Source organism: Rhynchophorus ferrugineus, unplaced genomic scaffold (genome assembly GCF_030347505.1).
Source record: "Rhynchophorus ferrugineus isolate W39M unplaced genomic scaffold, kcgeb_rfMv2 rfM7, whole genome shotgun sequence".
In the NCBI taxonomy this organism is placed as follows: domain Eukaryota; kingdom Metazoa; phylum Arthropoda; class Insecta; order Coleoptera; family Curculionidae; genus Rhynchophorus; species Rhynchophorus ferrugineus.
The window spans coordinates 29,613,406-29,627,570 of NW_027472586.1; the positions used below are offsets into that span (position 1 = coordinate 29,613,406).

At 35.5% G+C, this 14,165-nt stretch overlaps 1 protein-coding gene across 41 annotated transcripts in view; it reads right to left on the bottom strand.

Annotated features, from left to right (window-relative positions):
• Positions 1-14,165, bottom strand: part of Dscam1 (Down syndrome cell adhesion molecule 1) — a 202,809-nt gene that overhangs the window by 64,352 nt on the left and 124,292 nt on the right. For 40 of the 41 annotated variants that reach the window (XM_076409797.1, XM_076409796.1, XM_076409755.1 and 37 more), the window contains exons 7-8: positions 3,794-4,056; positions 3,153-3,734 (exon numbers count right to left, since the gene is read on the bottom strand). In XM_076409797.1, the coding sequence (XP_076265912.1) occupies positions 3,153-3,734; positions 3,794-4,056 (845 nt within the window). Of the gene's footprint in view, positions 1-3,152; positions 3,735-3,793; positions 4,057-4,384; positions 4,506-14,165 lie in introns of all 41 variants that reach the window. The other variant, XM_076409786.1, reaches the window with a different exon arrangement.

Below are 14,165 nucleotides of genomic sequence, written 5' to 3' on the forward strand. Positions count from 1 at the left end.
CACACGCACTTTCAACTGAAATCATACTTCACAGAGAGGAATTTTATTGTGAAACAGGATGACGAATAGACTGAACTACATTCAATATATTCAGGTGTCCCGAAGGGCAGTGTCCTTTGTCCATTGTTATTATCTTTTGTTTACAGCTGACCTATCGACTTCAAAAAACACTACTGTTGCAACATATGCTGACGATACAGTGGTTACGTTTATCATCACACGAGGATCCAATATCAGCCACAAGAAACCTCCAATTTCATCTAAACAAAATCGAATTGTGATTGAAAACATGGCGTATCAAAGCAAATGAGACAAAATCTACCCACGTGACATTCACCCTTTGTAAATGGACTTGTCCCCCAGTAAAAATGAATAATTATGAATTTCCGCGAGCAGACAATGTTAAATATATCGGAATGAATTTTGATCGACGCTTAACATGGAAAACATATATAACAACGTATAAGTCAACACTTGGCCCATTTGGACCTATAGTATTGAAATGCGGGGTATCATGGAAGCCCCATATTACATCTCCAACAATCTAATTCTAATTCGGCGAAGTACTCTGAAAGACTGTTGGTGCATCCTAATACACTCGCCAAACAGTTAAATGTGCCTGATTACAGTGAAGTGCGTAGGCTCAAACGCATACTACCATACGAACTGATTAATAGAAACATAAGAGAGTGAGATATAATAATCAGATCACTTACTGAAGCGATCTTCTACATATCATAAAAAATGGATGGGCAGATTGTTGAAGTTCTAAGAGATTAATACAAAATTATTGATATTATATGATGGGATCATTGATTTGGATAAATGCCTGAAAAATACACAACTACACCAGTTTGTTACTTATTCGTTTGATGAAGATCGATTTTCACTAAAAAATTGTTGAGTTCGATGAGGACCAGAATTGAATGAAACTTCCTCTGGTAAACTTGAAGTTATTGAGCTTGTGTTGGAGTTTAAGCAATTTGCGGTTTAATTAATTCACTGATTTAAAACATGACATTCCAGCTAGTCCAGCAATATATTGCTGAAAATGCAAAATAACAATGTAAACAAATATTAAACAACCTAACCTAACTGTTAAATTCGTTTACATAATATAATAGTTCCCAATACTAAGTCAGTCTCAATACTAAGAGTCCTCAAAATTGAATTTTCGAGGTTCATTACATTACAAAAAGAAGTTTTATGTGACCTGTTATGGCTGCCAATGAAAAGTGAATCTTGACAATCATCATCGCAAAAGTCATGGGTTAGTCCAAGAGAGCTTAGCGACATGAAGTCGAAATCTTCATGGCTTTGCTGTGCATATGGTGTAGGGTTTAATGTATTACGAGTTGCTAAAATCGAATAAAACTGTTACTGCTAATGTCTACAGACACCAATTGAACAAATTGACAAAATGACATCGTGCGTCTCCTTGACAAACTCAGCCATACGTTACGAAAAAACGATCTACCATTGCAGCTCGAATGGCCTTTCGATTATCACTTAATCATATATATGCAGTATGGGTTAGATGGTATACGGTTTCGAAATGCTGAAGGAGTGCGAAAATGAATCGATGATTATTGCCGCCAAACTAATATTGTTCTTTCGATACGGTATTGCCGTATTGTCATAAAGATGGGAAAAAGTTGTAAGAAGTGATGAAAAATATTTTGATTAATATATATTGCACTAATATTTGTCAGCAAATAAGAGCAAAAATGATCCCTTTTAAACCATAACCATTCCAAACACCTAATAATAAATATTTGGTTTTACTGCTTTATCAGTCTAATGGTACTGCACAAACAAGTTTTTTTTGTATATACTCAATATCTGAGCGACTGTGCTTTTAAAATTTAATTTAAAACATTTTAACATGCACAGAGTAAGTTCGGTTATTGAAAAAGCCTTTGAGGAAAAAAATACTGCCCCGTTGATGTCTCAAGATGGGCGGATGTCTCAAGAGCTTTTGATCAGGTTTGGCATTTGGGATTAATCTGTAATATGAGTAAATTGTTACCGCGTAACTATTGTCAATTGCTGGAGTCATACCTTTTCGAAAGAAAATTTAGAGTGTTGCACGAAATGGCGTTCGAGTTTGACGAGGTAGCGTCTTAGGACCTCTACTGTATCTACTCTACAGTGCTGACATCCCAACAACAAAAGAAACACTACTTAGAACCTTTGCTGACGACACAGTTATTATGGCAAACGACATATCTTTGCCTAGGGCAGTAGAAAAAGTACAAATGGCAGTCAACAAAATCTACAAATAGACGAAAGATTGGAAAATTCTACTTAATAGCTCCAAATTTGTTCATAATTTAATTAATTTTGCATTGAGGCGAAATAATTAAAAACTTAATTGTATCACTCAATGGATGCCCGATTCCTCAAGCAGAATCAGCTAAATACCTCGGCATCCATCTTGGCGGTCGACTAAATTGGAAACATCATGTTAGACAAAAAGCAAAACACATTAGAACCAAAATAAAACAACTATACTGTTTAATCGGAAGATACTCTCAACTTGATCTAAAATCAAAAAAATCAAAATTTATCAGACAATCATAAAACCAATTTGGACCTATGGGGTGCAAATATGGGGTTGCACTAAAAATTCAAATTAACTAGTCATAAAACGCTGTCAAAACAAAATTCTTCTATTAATTACCAATTCCTATCACTACGTAACCAACGAAGGACTCCACGATGACCTGGAAATCAAACAGATTTGCGAATTTATCCAAGATTTCGCCTTAAAACACAAAAGAAGATTACTAAATCATACTAACGTGGAAGCAATACAACTACTGGACAACGCACAGGATATCAGAAGATTGAAGCGAACCAAACTATACGAACCTATATAAAGTGTATACCTTTGGTGTAAAATATAGCTTAAGTTATTATAATTGTATAATTGAGGAATACATATTCATGCAACATATTTATCTCGAACTCGTCTTGCTTATGAATTAATCCAAGTACAAATGAAATGTAGTAATAAATTAATTTATAATTAAGATTGTAGTAAGAATATCTAATAAAGATGTTATCAAAAAAAATTAACATGAACTTATTGAACAATGTCTTATAACCTCTAGAATGTTTGCCATTAGTTTATTAAGAAGATGACTTACCTCTTTCCCAAACGACCGTATCAACTGGATGACCGGCAAATGGACAATGGACAATGAGAGTTCCACCAGCGACGATGGATTGTTTCTCCATGGATCGGACGAAAGGTAAACCGTAGACATTGATCCTGGCGGAATGGTCAGCGCTTCCTACTTTAGAACTAGCCACACATCTGTAGAGACCTCCATCATTGGTATGGATACCGGTGACATTCAAGTGGGACACAACGTCTCCATTAACGGTAACGTATTGGCCAATTTGGTAGCGATCGCTGTTGGACAGACGTCTTCCGTACAATTCCCAGGTGATTTCGGGAGTAGGGTTGCCACTGGCTATACATTTCAAGAATACGGAGTTTCCGGGTTGGACGGTTTCCTCGTTAAACGCGTGTCTGATCTGCGGTGGTTCGAATCTTCCTCCTAGTTTCAGTTCGGCGGTGGCTTCGGCGCTTTCCTGGTCGTTCCGAATAAAACACTGATACATTCCCTTATCTTCCTTTCGAACGGCATCAATTTTAAGCACGGCGTCGGTGTGATCGATCTTGTTGCCATCCTTCATCCAGGAAATAGTTTTGATTGGATTGCCTAAAGAAGGCAACTCACGATAAACAAATTATCTTGATAAAATAACGATACTGACATACCTTCAAATTTGCAGGTAAACACAGCAGGTCTTCCGAAATCGATCGTCTGTACTTTGGGTTCGATGTTGGCCTTCAAGGGAGCAGTGACAGTGAGGACGGTCTCAACGCTTTCGCCTCCAACAGAATTATTGACCACGCACAAATATTTTCCTGAATCGTCTACTTTGGCTTCACGAATAATCAGGGTACCGGCAACTTGTTTCACTCTATCATCCAGAGTCACTGCCTGTTTTCTCGATGTACCTTCGATGAACTTGTACCATCTGAAACAAACGAAATAACCATTAACATTGTGTGTCCGTTCATTCGAATCGATTTCGTCTAGAAACTCTGATGACAGTGGCGGAACATTTAGGAACGAGGATTACCTAAATTTTGGAACAGGGAAAGCCTGTGCGGGACATAAAGCGACAGCGACCTCCCCTAAAGCTCTATCCTGAATATCGATGGTTCTAGAATTGAGGCGTGGTCGTACCGACCCTGTCGGTTCTAAAAAGAACAATGTTCGTGCGTGTTTATACAGAGGTCAGATTACGTAGGGTACCACGTGAAGAAAAGGGCCGGGAAAAAATTAACGAGAAACGAAAGTACCTTTTGGACGGAGATGGGAAGGATTGGGCATCGCAGAGGAGGGCAAGAGTTGAGGCTCTCTCCGCTGACATTTTGGTTAAGCCATCACCAGAGATTTTCGGCGATGTTTGACCGGTCGGTTCTACGAACAAAACGGTTTTGGTTGTTGTTAAAAATGGCACCCAGTTTTGTCAGCATTAGTTTGTAAAATATTGTATTCAGTTTAGATTACATGTAATAATATTGGTTTGAATTTTTATTATAAAATATAATATTAATACTAGTATATAATAAATATGTAGAAAAATACTAATAAAATTGAGAATTAACTTTGAGAGATTACAATAGATATCGTATACATATAAAATATAATTATCAGCAAGGTTTTCTCATCATGTTTTATATAAAGAAAAACCAACCAATCAGGTGTTATTGGAAACCTACGTCCTTAAAATTAAAATAATTGACACTGATTCAAAGGTTAACATTAAATACTAGGTTGTTCAGCAGCATTTCGAAGTATTCGGTGCAATAAGAACAAAAACAACAAGAAAGTGTTAGTTTTTGAACTAAAAGAATTGTGTCACTGAATAAAGCCCGAACTTCATAGCTGCATTGTTTTATAGACCAGATTATGGACTGGAACTTTTTGAAAAAAAAATCAGTAATGTAAAGACCAAATATTTCAATATCTATCAAACATATTAATATATAACAAGGATGTAGAAAAATACTAATAGAATTCAGAACTAATTTTGAGAGATTATAATAGATATCGTATACATATAAAATATAATTATCAGCAAGGTTTTCTCATCATATATACACAACAACAATATAAAGATATCTTTTCAAAATTAGGCCCAAGGTTTGTTATTGGTGGAGACATTAATGTTAAACATACAGCTTGGGATTCACGAATAATAACACCTGGAAAAGAAAACGAATTACTTAAAGCCATTAACATTACAAATTGTAATTATCATTCAGGGCGCGAACCCACTTACTAGCCCACAGACAGTAATAAAGTCCCAGACCTGCTGGATTTCCACATTACAAAAGGCATCTCATTAAATCAAATTAGTACAGAAAGCTTGTGCGATCTAACATATGATCACACTCCAGTATTGTTAACACTGGCCGCGACAATCCTAAGATAAGCAAAAAAGTCTAATCTTACTAACAAATATACTGACTGGGACAAATTCAGATTAATACTACAGGATAAAATAAGTTTAAAAGTAAGACTTAAAACTATAAATGATCTTGAGCAACAAACCAAACATATAACTGAACAAATTCGGTCAGCTGCAAAAGATGCTACCTCAATAGCAAGAGTGAAATCAGAATATGATGATAAAAGAAAGGCGAAAATCTAGAAGAGTATGGCACAGAACCAGAAATGCTGCAGACAAAACTACTTTTAATAGAATTAGTAATCAGACGAATCAAAAGATCAAAGAAAATGTGCAAGTGGCAGTCAACAAAATCTACAAATGGACGAAAGATTAGAAAATTCAACTTAATAGCTCCAAATCTGTGTACGTTAATTTTGCTTTGAGGCGAAATAATAAAAATTTAATTATATCACTCAATGGATGCCCGATTCCTCAAGCAGTATCAGCTAAATACCTTGGAATCTATTTGATGGTAGATTAAAATGGAAGCATCACGTTAGGCAAAAAGCAACACACATTAGAACCAAAATAAAACAACTATACTGGTTAGTCGGAAGATACTCTCAACTTGATCTAAAATCAAAGAGTTTGATCTATAATACAATTCTAAAGCAAATTTGGACCTATGGGGTGCAAATATGGGGTTACACTAAAAATTCAAATCAACTAGTTACAACGCTGTTAAAACAAGGTTCTTCGATTGATGCCTATCGCTATGTAACTAATGAAGAACTGCACGATGACGTGGAAATCAAATGGATTTGCGAAGTTATCTAAGATTTCGCCTTGAAACACGAAAGAAGATTACTAAATCATACTAACGTGGAAGCAATAAAATGAAAATTAAAACCTGATATTTAAAAAACCTAGTGCTGTTAGTGAAGATCAGACAAACAAATTATTTTATATTACATATTTAGACATATTTAAAGTGATATTTGGAACAACGCATATTTAAAACTAGTTTTTACAATATTTATAATATTCGTTTGTTTATAACATTTTTATCATTCATAACTCAGAAGAATCAAAAACTCATGTTAAACGCTCCATTTAAATAATTATAATTACAAATATTTAGAGAAATAATCAACCAAAGATAGGCCATAAAATAAATTCAATATTATTAAATTAAAATAATTATAATTGAAACCAGTACCAACATTTCTATGTTGAGGGTTGCTATTTATATTTTGCGCCCTGGCAATACTAAATGTCGTTAGGATCCATCTCACGTTTCCAATTGGAAGTTAGACCATAACAATATCTTTCTTAAGAACATGTTGTTATTCGAGCACAACTTGTGTTGTTTACAGTAACCTGAAAATGCTGTTCCAGTGAAAAAATGGATTTAGCTGGTGAATATTTTTGAGCGATGATTTTTCCGACTTTCGACGTTGATCATCAAGACATGAGTGTATCGATCAACTTACTTCGACTTTTGGGGATGGAGCGCTATTCTTGGACACTCCGAAACGTTGAAATAACGAATTTAATCATAGCCGCAGTTCGTATAGGGGCAAAATCACTTGTGCCAGAAAATATTGATGCTGTGCGCCAAATGATGTTGTAATATCATCATGTGACTTGAATGTGATTTATCAATAACTTAGTGCATGAACATTTAGCTGTATAATATTTATTTTCAGTTATTAAATTACACCAATCGTGCCACCATAATTATTTCATATTAATTGCTGAATACGACTCAAGATCAGTAGCTCTTTCGGAGTTTTACACAAAATTTCATGAATTTATCCCTCAAAATATAACTTACTCTTCTCGAAAGTTAATGAAGGTGTTGAAAACAAAATAGAGCAAAAAATAAGGTTACTCATCTAAAAAGCGAAATGAAGAACTCCTCTGGAATGTAACAGGTCGAAAGAAAAGTTCCCGGCCTGACACATAGATGGCGCTATTAGAATTAAATCCATATGTTTTTTAATTAGCCCTAACCCTCAAAAGATGCGTGTATAAATTTGACAGCTGTCGGATTACTTTATGAATTATAGTATTTTGAGTGAAGCAACTTTTGTTATTATGAAAAAATGGATAAAAAGGAATTTCGCGTGTTAATAAAATATTGCTTTTTGAATGATTTTGAATTACCATAAATTGAAATTGAATGAAATAGCAGACAATCTAAAGATATCAACATAACGTGTACATCAAAGCATTAACGAATATTTGGGTATGAGAAAGCTCTGTGCAAAGTGGGTGCCGCGCGAGCTCACTTTTGACCAAAAACAACGACGAGTTGATGATTCGTAGCAGTCTTTGAAGATGATCAAGCGTAATAAATCCGAGTTTTTGCATCTATATGTGATAATGTATGGAACATGGCCCCATCATTTCAATCCGAAATCCAATCGACAGTCATCCGAGTGGACTGCACACGATGAACCCGCTCCAAAGCGTGGCCAAACGCAACAGTCGGCTGGCAAGGTTATAGCGTCTGTATTTTGGGATGCGCATGGAATAATTTTCATTGACTACATTGAAAAAGGAAGGACCATCAACAGCGACTATTACATAGCGTTATTGGACCGTTTGAAGGATCAAATCGGCGAAAAACGGCCGCAGTTGAAGAAAAAGAAAGTACCGCTTCACCAAGACAATGCACCGTGTCACAAGTCAATGAAAACTATGGCAAAAATCCATGAATTGGGCTTCGAATTGCTTCCTCATCCACCGTATTATCCATATCTGGTCCCCAGCGACTATTTCCCGTGCTCAGATCTCAAAAGAATGCTCCCTGGGAAGAAATGTTCGTCGAATGAACTGAGGAATTGAAACTGAGGCTTATTTTGAAGCAAAGGACAAATCGTACTACAAAAATTGTATCGAAAAGTTGGAGGGAATTATACTGAATAAGAAAAACTAATTTCGCCAAAAAATGTGTTTTACTATGGTAGACCGGGGACTTTTCAATCGACCTGTTATAGTTCTCGCACATTCTCAATTATACTTACCTGAATCAGACATTATCTCTGCAATTTGACTAAACAATAATTTGACCGTACGTACCTAAACTTTGGTACTGGATATCCAGTGGCGTCACACGGTATCATGATGTCTTTAAATAACGGTACCTCCAGCACTATACTGCCGTCAATTTTCCTGCCCGAAGCTTTGGGCGCCACGTTATTAGTGGGTTCTATTAGGATACGAATAATGTGGGTTATACATAGAATTTCTTATTTACCTATATTTTGGAACAGGAAACCCGGATACCTCGCATGGCATGATAATATCGCTTTCGAGGGGAACTTCTTGGAAAATGTTACCACCATACTTGCGAACGGACGACTTGGGCGCCACGTTATTGGTGGGCTCTAGAGAACAAGAATATTCACCGTGATAGGACAAGCGTTTACCAATATTTTATAAATATATAGGTATACATTATTAAACTGATTTCATGCACATTAAACTAATAATATTCCAACAAACTATACATGTAAACTCAGAAAACAGACAATATTAAACCGGCAAACCCAGAAAAAATGTCGGGTTAAGATAATTCAAATTATATTATCGATTTGTATAGATTTTAACAGGTCAATTGAAAAGTCCCCGGCCTACCATAGTAAAACACATTTTTTTTTTGGCAAATTTTTTTTTATTATTCAACGTAATTCCCTTCAAGGGTGATACACTGATTATAGCGACCCCTCAACTTTTTGATACCCTTTTTGTAGTAGGATTTGTCCTTTGCTTCAAAGTAAGCCTCAGCTTCGGTTTTTGGCGACTTTGTCCTTCAAACGGTCCAATAACGTTATGTAATAGTCGCTGTTGATGGTCCTTCCTTTTTCAAGGTAGTTAATGAAAATTATTCCGTGCGCATTCCAAAAAACAGATGCCATAACAGTAAGCCAGCCAACTGTTGCATTTTCCCACACTTTGGAGCGGATTCATCGGGTACAGTGCAATTGGATGACTGTCGATTGGACTTCGGAGTGAAATGATGCAACCATGTGACATCCATTGTCACATATCGACACAAAAAACGTGGATTTATTACGCTTGATCATCTTCAAACACTGCTCCGAATCATCAACTCGTCGTTGTTTATGGTCAAAAGTGAGCTCGGACGGCACTCACTTTGCACACAGCTTCCTCATACCCAAATATTCGTGAATTATATGATTCACACGTTCAGTTGATATCTTTAGAGTGTCTGCTAATTCATTCAATTCCAATTTACTGTCATTCAAAATCATTTTGTGGATTTTTTTAATGTTTTCTTCGGTAACAACTTCTTTTGGGCGTCCACTGCGTTCACCGTCTTCGGTGCTCATTTTACCACGTCTAAACTTAGCATACCAATCCTTGATGGTTGATTTTCCTGCGGCAGTGTCCAGAAACTGGGCATCAAGCCAAGTTTTTGCTTCAACTGTATTTTTTCCCTTCAAAAATCAATATTTTATCAAAACGCAAAATTCCTTTTTATCCATTTTTTTTCACAATAACAAAAGTTGCTTCACTCAAAATGCTATAATTCACAAATAAATGATCCGACAGCTGTCAAATTGATACATGCATCTTTTGAGGGTTAGGGCTAACTAAAAAACATATGGATTTAATTCTAGTAGCGCACTCTATGTGTCAGACCGGGGAATTTTCAAATAACTTGTTACATACTGTGCGGATCAGAGTCAAAATTAACAAACTGAACTGGTTAGCTGACTGTTAAATTGATTTAACAACAATTAAATTCATATATGAGTCATTGATAAAACTTATTAGGAATTTTAGGGTGGCATTATGGGGATGTAACGACTAGAAATCCAAGGCTGCTTAAACAAATTTCTTCGATTAATTCGATAAATCAGTAAAAAAAAGGAACGATGAATCTAACGAATCTACCACGTCCCCGAAAAATATGAAAGGCCACTAAATCATATGATCGTGGAAGCAATACAACTATTGGATAACCTATAGGAAATTAGAAGATTAAAACAAACTAAAGAGCACGAACGTGTATAAAGTGTAATTAATATATCGTGTTTAAAAAAAATCGATGTATCGATATTTCATAAAATAACTAAATATATAATAAAAAAGGTAGTTTCTTTCGTAAAATATATTGCGTCGAATAAGAAAATATCGTTATATTTTCAACAATCCTACTCACTGGTTCTGGCGTTTTAAAAGTGAAAATCTTAATATATATGACAATGATAAAGAAGATCAAGAGAGACTAGTAAAATTTGATTCATTACCGCCAAGCCTAAGCAGTAATTCACTTTTTACGAAGCAGCCAACTATTGATTCAAAAACGAACTGAAAAACTACTGAATTGAACATTACGAACAATATTACGTTGAAAATATCACGAATAAAATACGTTGTATTAATTTATCTGAATAAAGTTCCAAAGTTAACAAAACGCCTTTGTATTCTTTATATTAATATAAATTATCTGTAGAACAATTGCGGTATAAACATTCCATTAATATCGTATGTAAACATTTTAATAAAATCATAGATTAATTATAAATTTTAACATTACATGATGTCAGTGTGATCAAATTAATGTGCATCAAAAGATGAGTATATATATATAAACAACAATTTTGTTTTTTCTTTGATCCCCCGTCGTTCAGAAATCAAATAGAAAGAATAGTTTCAAATTAATAACTATTTAGAATTTTTATATCTTTATTCTCAGTAGGTAAAAAATAAACTTAATTTTACCTAACTACAGTTATTAACTATATATAATATTATTTTTATATAGATTCATAAATCTTAAGTTTTGTCACAAATTAAATTTCTGAACGCAACCATAATATTTGACATTTGAAAACCAACTAATATGTCGATCGATACCTCAGACAAAGAGTGCGTCCTTCTGCGCTACGTGGCCGAGAAGTGTCTTCACTTCGGTGATCCTTTGTGATAGTGACATTTCAAATTATGTGCCCTTTTTTGTTGATTTTTTGTGATAGTGACACTTTACTGCTAAGTGCGCGAGAATTTTTCTCACTTTGATTAATTACAAATTACGATGCCGAAGAGAAGACGACCTGACTTAGGTCGTCGCACTCAATCAAATGCGCGAAGAGCTACCTCACGTGCTAACCGCACTGATGACTAGAGAGAGACAGATCAAGAAAATAGTCGTATTGCTATTTCAGAATTTCGTTCTTTAGAGAGTGACAATGAAAAATAGCGCAATGGTCAAGATCCTACGTGTATGCAAATAGATTGTTTGGGATGAATGCACAATGCCCCAAAAGCCCAAAAGAGGTCACTGGAGGCACTGAACAGAACATTGAAAGATCTTCGTGATAACCAAAATATTTTTGGTGGGGTCATGATTCTGATGTCAGGTGATTTTGGTCAGACTCTTCCAGTTATTCCCCGATCAACTGCTGCTGATGAACTAAACGCATGCCTAGTCATCGAATTTGTGGCGGTATGTAAAGACACTCCAATTAACAACTAACATGCGAGTATATTTGCAACAAGATGAAACTGCAAATGTGTTTGCGAAGCAGCTGTTAGATTCATCACATTACCAACAAATTTCTGTCACATCACAAACTCAAATGAGGAGCTCATTCAGCGTGTTTTCGCAGATATAGCGTAACAGTTCAATAACCATAATTGGCTGGATGAACAAGCAATATTGGCGTCAAAAAATAAAGTTGTCGAGGATCTTAATGCGATACAGAATTTTCTTCCGGGACAGTTGGTTTCCTTCAAATCAGTCGACATCGTTATGAACCAGGACCCCGTAGTCAACTATCCCACAGAGTTTTTAAATTCACTGGAATTACCTGGGTTAGCATCTTACAATATGCAATTAAAAGTAAGATCAGTTTTCATCATGCTGCGCAACATTAATCAACCTCGACTGTGCAATGGAGCAAGACTGGCTGTGAAAAAGATAATGAATAAAGTCATTGTGGCAACAATCATAAAGGGAAAATACAAAGGAGAGGATGACTTGATCCCGCGCGTGTACAGATGATTCCAACGGATTTACCATTCAATTTTAAACGTTTACAATTTCCAGTACGTCTAGCCTTTGCGATGACCATAAATAAATCTCAAGGCCAGTCGTTGGAAGTTTGCAAAATCAACTTGGAGTTTACCAGTTTCGCGCACGGAAAACCGTCATCTTTGTTTATTTACGCACCACAAAACAAAACAAAAATATAGTTTATCGGAAACCTTATAAATAGGCAGTATTTCAGGAAAACTGTTTTTTAGGTATGAAACATCATGTGTAATTAATTGAAAATAATAATAAAAATTCACTCATACCGAGCATTTTTTTATTAATTACGGATTACTAGGTCTTTTATTTATCGATTACTTATTATATAAAATATATATATGTTTTGGTTCAATTTCGGTTATGTTCGAACTTGTCAATATACATTTCAAATACTAATCAATTATATATTTATTAATTACATATATATATATATATATATATATATATATATATATTGTACCGTTTTGATCGATGATATTTTGTTTTTGTAATTACCGGTTTTTGTAACAGATTTCGCTAGGCTTACGTATGCAATGTTATGATTTGACACATATGTCATTTTATTCTATTGACATCAAGCTTCAAAGCTATATCTGTTATATTTTGCGAAAATAACACCGTCATAGTCTTTGGGTGATAAATTAAATTTCTAACCGATACTATAATATTTGATATTTGAAAACCAACACTCTCTTTGAAAATGTCAAGTTTCGTGCTTGAAAACGTGTATGTACGGCATACATTACTTTTTTTTATTTAACTAAAAGAAAAAAGCCGCTGAAAGTCACCGTTTACAGGTAGAAACTTACGGTGAGCGTGCTCTAATATTAGAAACATGTAAAGCATGGTTTCGAAAATTTAAAAGTGCCGATTTAGATGTGCAAGACAAAGAACGTTGTGCTGGACCGAAAAAGATTGGAGATGCGAAACTGTAAGAGTTATTGGATGAAGAGCCAACCCAAACTCAAAAAACAATTCACAGGAGCGTTAAATATGGCCCAAGAAACGATTACGTGCCGTCAAGTGATTTAACAGCACGATAACGTGCCGTCTCATACAGCAAAACTGGTCAAGGAAGCCTCGAAAGCCGTATTCTCCAGGCCTTGCCCCATCCGACTATCAACTTGTCGCATCAATGGGACACGCGCTTGCATAGCAGCCGTCTCGCAACTTAAGATCGACACCGCAATAATTCCATGGCTGGATAACGTCACGTACCTAGGTCTTCACTTCGACCGGCGGTTCGGTTGGCATTCCCAAATCCAGAAAGCAATCCAAAAAGGTTCGGGGATAGCAAACCTGCTATCTTCTCTGATGATCTATGATCTGCCCTTCTAGCAGACTTCCCATCTCCATCAAATGCTTATTTTACAAGATGTTAATTCGGTCCGTACTCCTCTACGGATCTAATGTCTACTTCAAGTTTGTTACACCCAACCAGGTCAAACGGCTTCAAGTTTTCCAAAATAAGCTCCTCAGGAGGATATTAAACGCTCCATGGTTTGTCAGAAATAATCAAATTCATAGGGAAACTGACACTCCAGAAATCAAGCACTTCATATCTCAATCATTCTCCAAAAACAACAACTCAGTTCAAGTTCTGAAAATCTGC